The sequence below is a fragment of the Dipodomys merriami genome, unplaced genomic scaffold (genome assembly GCF_024711535.1).
Source record: "Dipodomys merriami isolate MVZ:Mamm:240054 unplaced genomic scaffold, mDipMer1.0.p SCAF_4, whole genome shotgun sequence".
NCBI lineage: Eukaryota > Metazoa > Chordata > Mammalia > Rodentia > Heteromyidae > Dipodomys > Dipodomys merriami.
In genome coordinates, this window is record NW_027205603.1 from 77,767,431 (window position 1) to 77,782,038 (window position 14,608).

At 38.3% G+C, this 14,608-nt stretch overlaps 1 protein-coding gene across 5 annotated transcripts in view; it reads right to left on the reverse strand.

Annotated features, from left to right (window-relative positions):
* Positions 1-14,608, reverse strand: part of Samd12 (sterile alpha motif domain containing 12) — a 401,118-nt gene that overhangs the window by 356,283 nt on the left and 30,227 nt on the right. For 3 of the 5 annotated variants that reach the window (XM_069991303.1, XM_069991301.1, XM_069991304.1), the window contains exons 1-2: positions 4,322-4,383; positions 2,795-2,973 (exon numbers count right to left, since the gene is read on the reverse strand). In XM_069991303.1, coding sequence (XP_069847404.1) covers positions 2,795-2,973; positions 4,322-4,379 — 237 coding nt within the window. In that variant the 5' untranslated portion in view covers positions 4,380-4,383. Of the gene's footprint in view, positions 1-2,794; positions 2,974-4,321; positions 4,384-14,608 lie in introns of those variants that run through there. The other 2 variants (XM_069991305.1, XM_069991302.1) reach the window with 1 other exon arrangement.

Genomic DNA, 14,608 nt, shown 5'->3' on the forward strand with positions numbered 1-14,608 from the left:
GCCTGCATCCTATGGATAGATACTTGAGCCATTTTCAATGTTTTTCTCTTATAAACAGTAATACAACGCCCACTCTCTCATAGCTATCTTTGTACATTTGATTCCTTAGGATAAGTTCCTAGAAAGGGAATTACTGGCCTGAAAATTATATCCATGTAAAAGTTTAATACCTTCTATCAGAGTGCTATCCAGAAAAGCAATACCAATTTATTTATATTACCAAATAGCTTTAAATACATGTACTTCTGGCCAGAGGTTTAATAAGTTTAGAGGAGGTCAAGATACCAGAGATTCAATTACCAGCCTGAGAAAAGAAGATGACTCACAACTTACCCTCTAAATGTAAGAGAAGAGAAAATGTAAATGTGTTTACACATGCATAAAACAAGTTTATATTATCTGTGGGACAGAAACCTCAGAATCTGTGTGACACCAAAGCCTGTAGTAATCATCCGTTGTCTTCCCTAACAACAACTTTTGTTTTTTAAGGGAAAATAATTAAAGCAGGCAACTATTTCATCTAAATATGATATCAAAGTGAAAAGCTCCTGAATATTCTTCAAGCTCCTTTGGGCATTTATTTCAGATCATTTATACAAATTCAGATAAACCTAGTTTCCAATAAGTGACCTATTAATGAGGAAGGGCTCCTACTGAGATCTATATCATGAATGAATTATGTTATCAGTACTACAGTAACTACAATGGGAAACCACTCCAAAATTCAGGCTTTTCTATTAGAGCACTAATTTAAAAGAATTCACAAGTAATCAAATCCTATCAGATTTGAACCAGATTTTTCTATTAACAATTTTTATAAATAAAAGAAGTATAACATTGAAACCTTTATCATTAAACTAAAATCAGACAAGTTATCAAGAGTTGTCTTTTATCCCGCCTTTACTTTGAGTATGCTAGATATCAGTATTATTATTTTTTTAATCCTATTCAAGCAAGCTCTATTTTAATCTTCTTACTAAAAGAAGATGCTGACAACATTTTTTTCCCTGTTTTTTTTTTTGAAGATGTCTGTGTGGCTCCTCAGACTAGTCAAGTTTAGTCAAGATAGATAGGCATTTACTTCAAACCCTGCTCACAGAAAAACTTCAAGAGCCATCAACCAATTTCCAGTGAGACTCAACTGTTCTCAGCTAAAATGCCTAGTGTGAAACACCTGTAATCTCTCCCTCAATCCCCACTCCCTACTTCCAACCACATGCACAGATATTCACGTGCGCAATTAATGACATTAGTTGTTAACCATCTAAGCTAAGGAAAGGAGGTAACCACTGAGATTATTCAAAACAAAAAGGAAAAAACTCAAATTTTAATTTGGAAGACCTTATATAGGGAAAAGCAAAGCAACCTTTTGACTTAAGGGTTTTTGTGGTGCTTATATTCCTTTTTCAGTCTTTGTAAATTTTCATTCATTCAACAAGCAACAGAAAAGATGTTTTCTTGCAGGGAATATACAAAGGGAGAAATCAAATGTCATATGAACATTAATGCCTTCATTTTCCAATGGAAAAAAAATAAAACAAACATCTTCAACACTGAATATTATCACTGGATTCAGACAGAAACTCATAAAGTGCCAATCTCATTATAGAAAGCCCTTCTGAGAGGACACCCATCAAAGAGTCACAGACTGGGCTGGAAATGTGGCTTAATGGTAGAGTGCTAGCATGCCTAGCATGCATGAAGCCCTGGGTTCAATTCCTCAATACCACATACACAGAAATAGCCAGAAGTGGTGCTGTGGATCAAGTAGTAGAGTGCTGGCCTTGACCAAATAGGAGCTCAGGGACAGGTCCAGGCCCTCAGTTCATGCCCCAGGACTGGCAAAAGAAAAAAAGAGTCATCTTGAAAGGATCTGTCACATCCATCCCTGGAGACCATGCAGGGGCAGGCAGGCATAGGAGAAAGATGATTACAAGGTTTATTAGAGGAACCATATTTGCCTCAGAGAGAGAAAACACATGGCAGCCTCCACTATCCAGGTAGCAGCAGGGTCTGAGGGTTAGGAAGTGAGGTAGATGGGAGTTCAGATGGGTCTGGGCAGAGAGAGGGAGGGGCCAGCTGTATGGCTGGAACTCCAGGGCAGGGAGGGGTCAGGTCTGGGTGGGGCTGAGGATCAAAGGTGAGCATAATGCTTACACAGCTACCCTCAAAACCCCGCATTTTCATAAATCTTTAACATGTTGTCAATTTTATTATATCTCCATTTATGCTGATAAGCAAGTATCCTACAGCAAAAGAGAAAAATGTTTATTAATTGAAGTCCTGGGATCATTAGAAGAGATTTAATTACCGCCTATGATTAAAAAAAAAAGATGGCACACACATAACCTTCTAAATGCAACAGAAGAGAAAATGTAGCGTTTTCTTGAAATCTGCCGACCTACATACATTTCGTAAGGTACCATTAGTTAACATGAGTTGTCAGCAAAAGCCTTTTATGCCCAGACTTTTACAAAATGTTTCCATAAGTACCAAATTATTTGATCTGCTCAAACCAGGGGAAGAGGTAGAGTTTATGATTCCCACTTTCCGGATGGAGAATCTGAGACTCACAAAGTGACATGATGCCTAGTATCCTAAAGTAGTAGCTTTAAGCCCAAGATGGCCTTCTCTACAAGCTGTGCTATGAGATTGACAGTCAACATCGTCACTTATTTATCACTTTTCCTCAGGATGCATGCTCATGGAAGCATGGCCAGGTTTTTGTGGTGGGACCACAAAGATAGCAGAGCTGTGGCTTTAGCTTCTCTTCAGTTAACAGTTTACTTCTTACCTTAGTTGTCTCAACTTCTCCCTGAAGTCTCTTGGGGGTTCCTTTTTGGTCAGGCACCTTCTGGAAACTTTTGTTTTTAATGGATTGAGATTCCACACTTTCACCATCAATTTGCAATTTAATACCATCAGCATGGGCAGGGTGATCAATACCCCGTGGATTTAAACCACAATGGAGAGCTAGAAAAGAGGACCAAAATGGAACTCAGAAAATAAATCATACAAAGAAAGTGTCAGACATGAGGATGCACACCTATAATCCAAGCTACTTAGGACATCACAGCATGAAGCCAGCTGGAGTTGGTAAGTTAGCAAGACCCCATTTCAATCAATAAGGAGGACTTAGTGGTGTAAGCCTATAATCCCAAGTATACCAGAGCTCAAAGATAGGTGTGTGGCAGTTGGAGGCCAAAGCCAAGCAAAACCACAATCACTTAAACAAAGCAAAAAGGTTAGGCTTAAGTGGTAAGGTAGTCGAGGCCCTCAGTTCATGCCATAATACCACACACATATTTTTTAAAAAGCCCATTACGAAATATTACAATAGGCCTAAGTGAAAAGAAACAAGGCATCTACATCTCAGTGTTAAGAAACAGAATGGGTAAGAGAAAAACCTTGAGCTTGGAAGGCAAAAGCTTTACGTGCAAATCCGGTATCTAATTTCAAGCACCTCCCTAGGCCTACATTACAGATGAGAATACCAAATCATCCAGTTTCGTATTGCAATATGCATTGAATGATTTCGACTCTGTGGTTTGGTGTATACTTCTGTCTTCAGCTGGAAAGTGCCCATCTCCTCCACCACCACCCCAATCTTCTCTATTCTCCAAACATACACTCTTGCATTCATTCAACCGATACTTAAAAAGTGCTTACTAGAGGACATCCATGGCTACACTGATTTACAAAAAGACAGGCAGCCCCTTCACAGAATAATCTAATGGAAGAGGCAGACAAACCAGCTAATTTAAGTTATCACTACTACAGGGAAGAGAAGAAAAGACTCAAGTGAAATCAGGGTTATCAAACCCAATGGCTCTCAATACTTTTATTTTAGTTTCCCTACATCCTTGAACATGAATAACCTCAATAATAAAACCAAAAGCATGTTTTCTAGGATATTTCCCTAACTTCTTCAAGTTCAAAACGTGACTTCAAGTCTAAAATGTGACTTCTTCAAATACACCTTCTTATTCTTCAAATATGTCTTCTCAAATATGCTTTCTTATTTCTGCTCCTGAGACCTCCCAGTCTAGCCCATACATGTGGAACAGAAAGTATCCAGTGAATATGATCTAAAGAAAACATACATCTGCATGATGTGAAAACCTGATTGTACAGAGGTTCATACGCATATAACCATATTTCTACTGTTTTATATCTCCCATCAGTTACTACATGTCTAAAACCAAGGACTACCCTTGCCACAGAATAAGCACTCAACAAGTATTAGTGCATGTGCCTTGCCTCAGGCTTTGTTCTGAATCTAAAATAATCTGTACAAAAAAATTCTAGAAGACATAATTACATTCATTTTCCAGATAAGTGAAATGAGGTTCCAAGGGGTTACAGTCACACAAGGTCATACAGGTATCTGAAAAAGGTCAGAAAGATCAAAGATAAGTTGGAATGCACATGATTTTAAGTTAAGAGATTAAATAGGAAGAAAATGGTTGGGCTTTTATGACAGAAAATCCAGTCCTAGTACAAGTTTACAGTTGGCTGATTTTGTGGTTCTTCAGTGGTCTAAAGAACTCTGACTTTGCTTCTGCATCTCCCTGCTGCTATCCAGAGCATTATTTTCAGGCTAAACTTAAGGACACTTACAGCATCCAGACCTATAAACCAGACCTTTTTTTCCCCCACATTGGTGGTTGACCACAGTTCTCTTTCTCCCAAACTTCCTCCAAATGTTCCTCCTTTCCAATTGGCCAGGTGCAAAGTCATGTGACCATTATTGAACTAAAACCCCAAATGTGAAGAAAGGATTACCTTAAAACTGACCTTCAACAAAGGTTGATTCCCTAAACTATTTGTCTGCTGCCAAAACTAGGCAGCGGCTGAAAGAGAATTTAGTAGTCAAAGCTTGTGAGGGCAGGAGACTAATTACTGTTAATATTAATTCCCAACTCTCCTACTTACAATGAATCATCAATTAAATATACAAAGTGTGATTACACTAAAAAGGTGTGCTTCTGTTGGGAGTTGAAAGATCCATTAATGAGGTAGAGAAAAAGAGATAGCTGTGCTCTTTCTCTGTAGCAATATCCCCTGCTGCTTTCTGCCTTGAAATTCAGGACCAAGGAATACCAACTGTTGTTATAGTAGACAATATGGTAGGTAATATGGTAGCTAGCTTCCAGCACCTCTCAGTTTTTTCTATCTCCTCTCACCAAAGGAGATTCTCATACTTCCTTCACCTTCTCTCATTATGTTCCCTCTCCATAAAAGAAGTTCTATTCTACCTGTGCATTACTCTACATTGCAATCAGCAGGGCCACTGGCTTCCAACTTGTGGGGAGGCATGTTTTTTGATCATGAAAAAATGATGGTGCCCTCAAAATGGCCTTTCAAAACAGAACTAGAGTAGTCGTGTATCTGCAGTAAAAACAAATTTCCCTGCTACATTTTTTTTCTAAAGAGCAGCGTTTATAAAGTCTGAAATTTCCACATTTCCTTCTGAAGAATTCAGTGTTAGTGATGTTCACATGAGCATTACTAAGAGTAGAGGCATGCCAGGTAAAGACCTCCAGCCACCTGCAGTGTCAACTCAATAAGCAGAAATCCATTTGGCACAGGAATGGCTGGGAAAAGCAATGACAATAGAAGAGAGTCTTGAAGCTGCCCTACAAGCTGCTGAGCCCAACAAACTGAGTAAATAACTTTAGTGAAAGCAAGGAAGGGGAGAGGATGGGACCGAGTAAAGAAAGCAAAACGTGTGTACAATTTATAAGATGAGCAGAGACAAAAGTCACATCAAAGAAGGCAATGGAAAGCAGCCCAATTTGCAAATATTAGGGTCACAAAATTTCAGGGAAAACAAAGCAAAAACCTGTCAGAAATCGTTTGAAATAAATAAGTCCAAGCACAAAAACCTAAATCAACTACTGCGTTTGCAGTCAAAGAGGGAACAGCTATGGAGGATTAAAACATTTGTGTGAGGAATTAAGCTACGCGAACAGAAAGTCAAATACCTCTTGTTTATAGGTATCGTACATTTTGTGCACCGAATATTTACTCATAGGACAAAAAAAAAGTTTCCTTCTGATTTAAGGCAAGATTATGTAAATGAAGTTCTCGGGTTCCTTCTTCAGTGCATTAAGTATTTCTGAAGGGCGTATATGTGCTGGAGTAGACATGGGAGGGAAGAGCATGGTAATGACTGACATGCCCTTACATTGTGCTGGGGCACAGGTAGACCAACTTAGTGGATGTCTGTAGTACTTTCTGAAGAGATGAAGCATGAGGCAGCATGGTAGCTCGAAAATCCCACAAGGCTTTCTGACACAGAAATCCAAGCTCTCACAGAAGAGTAGTGCATGATAGTTTTCCCACAGAGAAGGAAGGAGAGCTGGGATGGAATAGATCTTTCTTGGAGGGAGGACTGGCATGAGCAGGTGTGAAGGAAGCAGGACAGCGATTTGATGGGAAATGGGTAGGGAGAAAAAGAGGCAGTATTGTTCAATCAAGAAGTAGAAATATCCCAAATGGCCATCGATGGGAAAAAATGGATAAACAAAGTAGGACACACACAACTGAAATATTTTTCAGCGACCTTAAAAAGGAGACTCTGATAGACACTACAATATGGATGAACATTAAAAACAGCATGCTAAGTGAGATCAGCCATGCACAAAAGCTCAGATATCATATGATTCCACTTATAAGAGAGTAGTCAAAATATATGCAGATGGAAAATTAAACCCTGACTACCCAAAGTCTCAGGCAGATAAAAATGAGTAGCTATTGGCCAGTTATATGTGTAATGAATGATCCAGTTTGGGAGAACAAAAATGTTTTAGAGGTAGATATTGGTGACATACCAAAATGTGAGTGTATTATTCAATGTCAGGGAACTGTATGCTTACAAAGTTCAAATGGTATTTTTATACTTTATCATGATAAAAAGATAAACTTTACAAACCAATCAAACCAACAAAGAAAAACACTCTTCCTTATTTCAACTACGCTATGTCCAGAAGTGGAAAGAAAAGTTCCAAAGATATTTTAAATTCAACCATCTGAGTTTTCTCAATCTCATTGTGATTTTGTTAGGACATACTTACTTGTTTCTGTTGTTTCTGTACATATGTGAAAAATAATGGTGGCACAGCAGTACTAGATTGCTCTAGAATTTCCCCAGAGAAGAAATTTTTTCCCAATTAGGTGGTATTCCAACTGGGTGACTGATGGCTGGAAGAGAACCTGGGCCCTCCAGGGCCTCACCTCTGACAGTAACTTTTCTGATGTGACTATGCAGAAGTGCTAGACCTCATAATGTCTCTGCACGATGGTACAAGATGAGCCATGGAAATCATACTGAATTCATTCAGAATTACAAGTGAATCTTACTCTTTAAGAAGTCATTCAACTCCCTAATCCTGCCAGTCCCCACCCAGAGCACAAGCTCCACACAGGAAACACAGGATATTACCTCATTCCAATTTAATGGTCTTTCATTCTGCTAGAGCTTGCTTTGAATAGAGACAGTACAGAGCACTCCCAACACATATTTAGGATGAACTGGCTTCTGCACCAATTGAACCTCCACGGCCTTTAGATAGAAACTTCTAGCTGCTCCCCAATACTGTTGTACAGTAAGAAAACAGAGATGCCACATTTTGAGAGGTCCAGTCTTCGAGTCTTTATTAAAAGGCAGGTGACTACACAGTGGACTAGTTGTCTCAAAGACCAGCAGTCAGCAAATACACTTGACACTGTTAGGAAACTGAGCCATGAAGGCCAGAGAGGAAAGAAAGAACAAAAACAATACACCATGGTGACCAGAGAGGAGCCAAGAGACAGGAGACAGGACACAAACATGGAGACACATGGCATGGTATAATTGCACCTGAGCCAGGTGGGGCCTAAATAGGGTCAGGTCAGGGGAGAGGGTCACAGGAACTGGACTGACAGGTTTAGTAACCTATCAGTCCAGTGCCAGCTCCTGCCTCCAGGGATTTAGGCATGCCCATCACCAGGGTGGGGCAGGAGGACACTTGACCTTTCCCCACCATGAAGACTAGAGGCCAGACCCTACCATCCACCATGTGGCCAAGATGGCGCCACTCTCCCTACTTCAATACACTTTGTGCTTCTTTGGTTGACAGACTGTTTTTTTGCTTTGCTTTGTTGCAGAACTAGGGTTTGAACTCAAGAGCCTCATTGCTTACTAGGCTGGAGTCCTACCACTTGAGCCATACCTCCAGCCCAGCTTTCTGATGGTGATTTTGGAGATGGCATCTAGTAAAGTTTTCTAGCCAGGTTGGCCTAGAACCACAATCCTAGATCTCATCCTACTAAGTATGTACGAGCTAGCAGGACTCAGCAGAACTGATTTGTTTAAACAAAATTATGTCCTTCCTTTTGAGTGTTTGTATGGAGAACAACCCCTTCAGGAGACAAGCATTTTCTCCTTTCTATTGTGAAGGTTTAACTAAAATGGTGCTCTGTGTATCCTAAGCAATGTTGACAATTCACCTTTTTTCTGGGAAAACTTGGCTGTTTCTGTGTAGTTTCTAAGTAGTTGCATGCAGTTCAACTACTTCTTAACATGTCCACTTAGCTTATGAGCAATCATGGGAGGCAATACTACTTTTTTTTTTTGAGATAGTGGGACTTACAGGCATCCTCCTTGCTAGATAATGCTCTACTACTTGAACCATGCCTCCTGTCCTTTGTCTTAGTTACTTTTCAGGTAGGTGTGATTTTGGCCCAAGTTGGCATCAGGGCATGATCCTTATACCTATGCCACCCACATAGCTGAAATTACAAGGGTACATCACTAAGCCCAGTCTCCATATCCAAAGCAGCTGGGATTACACACATAAGCCATTGTATCCAGCCACAACTGATTACTCCTTATTGAGTTTAAAAACCTAGTGTCTAGCCAAGTAACTAACTTATAGTAGGTACTCAGACACTGTTTAGAGTTGGAGATATGATGGAAAGATTTTGATTCATTCTGCTTATTGCCATTGCTTTTTTCTGAATAATGTGTATATTACAAAGAAAACATAGAGGTTGCTTTCAAGCAATGTAATTCACTAGCAATCTGTTAAATCAGAAAACTACAGTACTGTTCTGAAACTACTGCTACACTTGACTGCCACCTGAGCAGCATGGAGTCTGTCTTCTGCATAGGTATTTCTGCAGAGCCTAACAAAACAGTTTTATACATTGAGTACCAGAAAACTTTGCTAAGTAACCTGAGAAACAAATCTATTCCAATCCCCATGCTTATTATTAGAGTTCTGACAGGTGGTTTAAGACTTTGTATCAAGATTTTATATTATGCCTTGCTTCTAGCTAGAGAATAAGTTCCTAGAGGACACAGCCTTTCTTCCACAGCTCCCTCATATATGATAGACGCAGATGCCAGCCAAGGATCTGTTTAAGTAATAGAAGTAATTCCCTTATTCTGGATTCAAACTCAGCAGAGACTACCCCTCAGAACTCACCTGAGCATCACAAAAGGTCTACAAGTCTTTGATGAGGGTACTTCTAGCCCCCTCTCCTTTATCATCTCTAGTAATAGAGCTACAACACTAAATATTCCATTTCTGAGCCTCCCTTGAAGCTACAGGTGTCTGTAGACAGATTTTTGCATATAGAACATAAGAAGTTGGAGAAGAATGAGACAGTATTAGAAGTGACAAACTAACACAAAACAAAAATGTAGATAGTACAATCTCCTCTTTATCCTAAATGAAATAGTGCTGTCTGGGGTGGTTACAAACATTTTGTGATCGTAGAGCTGAAAACATGAGAAAGTCAAGACAAATAGTCTCATTGGCTCCGACATCACTGGGCTGCTCTTTGTTCTTAATTGCCTTTCTCTTGCCATGATACTATGAGAAGAAAGTAATCACTTGCTTATGAAACCACTGTGAATGAGATCAGTCACTTTCTGATGAATCACTGCAAAGCGATACATGGCTCAACTTTAACCAATAGCAATTGAAAATAAAATTGATATCCCAGGAACATATTCTAGTCGAGGTCTTATAACACCAATTCAGAAGTTGATTAAGTACTATAGTCACAAAGAAAAGATATCCTTTACCCCCAAATTCTGTTCTCAGAGGTAGAATCAATATACATGAACTTTACCTAAAGGCAAAGTTCTAACTCAACACAGGGGAGGAAGCTTTTCTTGGTGTCCAGAACAGTGTCTATATCATTCATAAACATTGGTGCATGATGGGAATGTGTTTATGAGTATCACATCATTGATGCTTTTGAGATGAAATTATATCAAGTGTACCAGAAATAAACTTTGCTTAGCTAATACAAAGGGAGTTCACAGTCTCCTTGGGTATGGGGAATCTACCCAACAAACACCTGCTGAGACAGAGATCAACAAACTTGACCCATCCACCAAATCTAGCCTGCCATATTTCCATATGAATTATAACCCAAGCATAGTGATTTTAAAGCAACTGGGATAAAAAAAGTAAAATATGTTGTGTTACATGAGAATTACATGAAACTCAAATTTTATTAGAACACAACCATGCTCATTTATTGATATATTGACTATGCTAGCTTGTGTGCTATAACAACAGAGTAACAGACCGAGAGGTCAGCAAAGGCTGAAATGTTTGGTATCTGGTCCTTTACAGAAAACATTCACTGAAGTAGGGCTCAGTACCACCTTGTCCTGAGATACAAGAACTCATCTCCTCTTCCCAAACATCAGCAAGGAGATGCTCATGGGCTTTGCTAATACTGTAGTGTTAGGTACCACACATTTCTCCAAGCCTGGGCAATTTAAGTAAGCTCGATTGTGTTTAATTTTGTCATTTGGGTCAAGCTATGAGGAGACGAAACATGATTTTTCAAGCTTCTCCTTGGTTAGCAAAATGGTTTTTTCTGTATACATGATAAAGCTACAAATATAAAAATATAGGGAGAACTTTTTTTTAGCCCTATCAAAAACAACAGGGTTTAAATACAAATCTGTACACAAAGTAATTCAGCATCATTAAATGGTGAGTTTATTTTTCCCAGAAAGTCTACGTAACTGGTAACAGTTGGTTTCCCTATTCCAGACATGAAGAGGCTAGGGAGAGAGAAGACATTCCATTACAGAAAAGAGAGGAGAAAAAATAACAAGGTTGAAGTGCTAGATCCACAAAACATATTCACAAGTTGCCTAATGGTAGGTCTGACAACAGTGGTGAAGCTGGGAACAGATGATTGTCCATCCAGCCAGATGTTCACACCACAGGCAGCTGTGTAAAGGACATTGTCTCCCCCAAGCCACATGATTTATACTCACTCTGGCTTGCTTGTCTACATAGAAAATTTCATCTTTGTAAAACAGTTTGTTACAAGGGAATCCCATTCCCCAAAGTCTACTTAACTATAATCACCAATTCAAATATTCACATATCCTATGATATCTGTACTAGACAATGTAAATACAGTAGATAGTAAGATAATGCTTAATTTATATATTTCAGTATCACTAGTATAGGGAAAGGTTTTGGCTAATCTCCAAGGTACACACACAGGAACACTTCTTATTCAATAACGATGACATAGGGAGATGCACTCGGATTTTGTGAAGCTTCAGGCAGAAAATTCAGGTATCACATTGAGAGAGTGATGTCATATTGGTGACTTTAAAAAATGATTTACCATGGAATTGCAAACCTGTGACCAAACATATCGGTATATATGTGTGTCTGTATGTGTATGTATGTATCTGTCTAGAACCAACTTTTTATCAAATGATACATGTGATCTACTCTGATCTTTTTCTCACTTCATCCCATTTAAGTAAAAACAAAAATGGACACTATAAAAGCTATCTATGTTCATATGACCATATAAGGTGATGTTAAATGAAATGAACCCCAAGATATGGACACAAGAGGTCTTTCCTTGTTGTTGCTGTTTTAAATGTACTGTGTGATTTTTTTTGTTTCCCTTGTATGTTCTTCCCCCTATGGTATGTCCCCTGCTGTCACTGTACTTCATTTCTGTATCCTGCATCTTGCATATTCATTTGTCTAATCTGGGGAGGGAAAGGGGAATAACAAAACCTTGAAACAAGGACACGGGACAAGCCGTTGCAAAAATGATATCCACAAGACAGTATATTGGAAACAAACTTGACAACTTTGGGCAGGTGGGGGTGTGGGGAGGAATGGGAGAGGTGGGGGATTAGGGATAGTGGGAGAACAACAAGGGAAGGGATAACAATGCTGGACAAGTAATGTTTCATTGTCTTACTCATGTATCTGTAGCCCCTCTGTACAGCATCTTTACAATAAAATAAAATTTAAAAAGAAAAATATAAAGATACCCAATTGTAAAGAGAAGTCAGAACCCCTTAAAGACCTAACAACTAGAGAAATGCTAAAGGCATGAGTTCCTTGATCTCCCTTTTGACTTAAAACACCCCATGTTTATCGAAAACAAAAACAATCCTGGGCAAAACCAAACAAACAAAAACTCAAAAGAACTTGCTCCCTCTAGCTAAAGACCATGAAAGGAACAGGCTAGAAAGATGGGAAACTTTTAGTGACCGTTCTTTTGAAATATTATAGGAAAAAAAAATGTGACCTAGCATCCATACTAGCAAAGGCTACCCAGTCTGAAAGATTTGTTGCAGGAAGGCACCACTAATACATCCAACAATACAGTGCCATGGGAAAGCAAGCAGAGACTAAGTTTATGAGAGGCAATTGGCAGCTAGCTCACCCCATACATGTATATGGAGATGATAGGACAGGAGTAGAATATCTCCCCTAAGAGGAAGTGAGCCTTCATCCCCTTATGGAGTTAGAAAGAAGCTTGATGAGTAGCGAGAACTTCCACAAGCACCAACCCATAATGAAGAGACTGCCTCTCACACACATCAACTGAGATCATGTTGAGCTCCTACATACCTTAGATTTCTTAGAAATCTAAGTAGGTAAGTCCTAACCCATCTTATCCTTGGCAAGAATGACGTTACAAAAAAATTCTGTGAAAACAGAAAGCTTTACCTAAACTTCAGAGTCTAATAACACGAAAATATCAAAGTTTCAATAAAAAAATCACCCATAACCAAGAGCCAGAAGATTTAAAAACTGAATGAAAAAAGATAATCAATAGATGCCAACATCAAGATGATGTTAAATTATCTGACAAAGATTTTAAAGAAGCTATTCTAAAAATGCTTCAATGAGCAATTATATTTGACATATATAAAAAATTGAAGGCTTCTGCAAAGAAATAGAAAGTACCAGAAAAAAGAAAAGACATAAGAACAACAAATAGAAAGATTAGAACTGAAAAGTAAAATAACCAAATAAAAACTCTTAGTAGGTGGGTTCAATAACAAATGGAAAAAAGTTAACAAGATGACATTTCAACAAACAAGCTGGGCATGGTGGTTTACATCTGTAATACCAGCTATGTGGGAGGCATACGTAGGAAGACCACAGTCAGATTGCAAAGGCTACCAGACCCTATGAAAACTAACCTAATGCAGAAAGGGCTTGTGACATGGCTCTAGAGGTAGAGTACTTGTCTAGAAAATGTAAGGCCCTGAGTTCAAACCCCAGAACCAAAGGGGATAGGGAAGAGGTTTAATAGGAAAGAGTAGAGGGAACTCTCTTGAGAATAGAAACGTTGCTACAGTTTTGAGTTATACAAAATTATCTAAATATAATGGATGGAACTGAACAACACATTTGCTGTTATATAAATTTCAGAAATGTAAAAAAAACAGAACACAGATAATAGGTATACTTTATAGGTTTACAAATGACTTCTGGTTTGTTTTCATTCATATCTTTCTTCTTCATTTAAAACATACCTACTTAAGTCTAAGCTCTATCAATTTCTTGACTCTCTCTCTCTCTCTCTCTCTCTCTCTCTCTATATATATATATATATATGCACATGTATAAATATTTAAACACAGGAAAGTTATATCTTTTCTGTAAAATGGCAATAGTAATATTATCTTATTTTTGACTCTTATAATGCCAATGTGTTGTTAAAGGAAGATACAAATTAAACAACTCTCTTTCCCTCTCTTTTTCTCTTCCCCATCTCTCTCTCTTTCACACACAAGGATATATACACAGACACAAGGGAAAACTTGGCTATAATCATGGGATCATATCTGATGGGGAAGAGAGGAAGAGAATAATGGAAGGTGGACAATATTGAAACTCTCTCTATATATCTATATCTATATCTATATCTATATCTGTATCTATCTATCTATCTATCTATCTATCTATCTATCTATCTATCTATCTATCTATATGAAGATGTGCAAGGTATTCCACCACAATCTGCTGAAAAAATGGGAGAGAAACAGGGAAAAGAGAAAGCAATATAGGGTTAATGTGATGGATATACAATATTTGTATTTTTTAAATACCCTAACAAAACCCCTTTGTACAATTAACATAGACTAATAAGTAATGTACAAATAAGATTTTTGAAAACAGAGACATTCATCATATATACACTAAACATCTATCTTCAACCTATTGCTTTTTTCCTACCATGAAGGAACACTGGACACTAACAATTCAACAGACATTTAATAAAATATTAGCCATGTACTATTAAAAGATAAAAT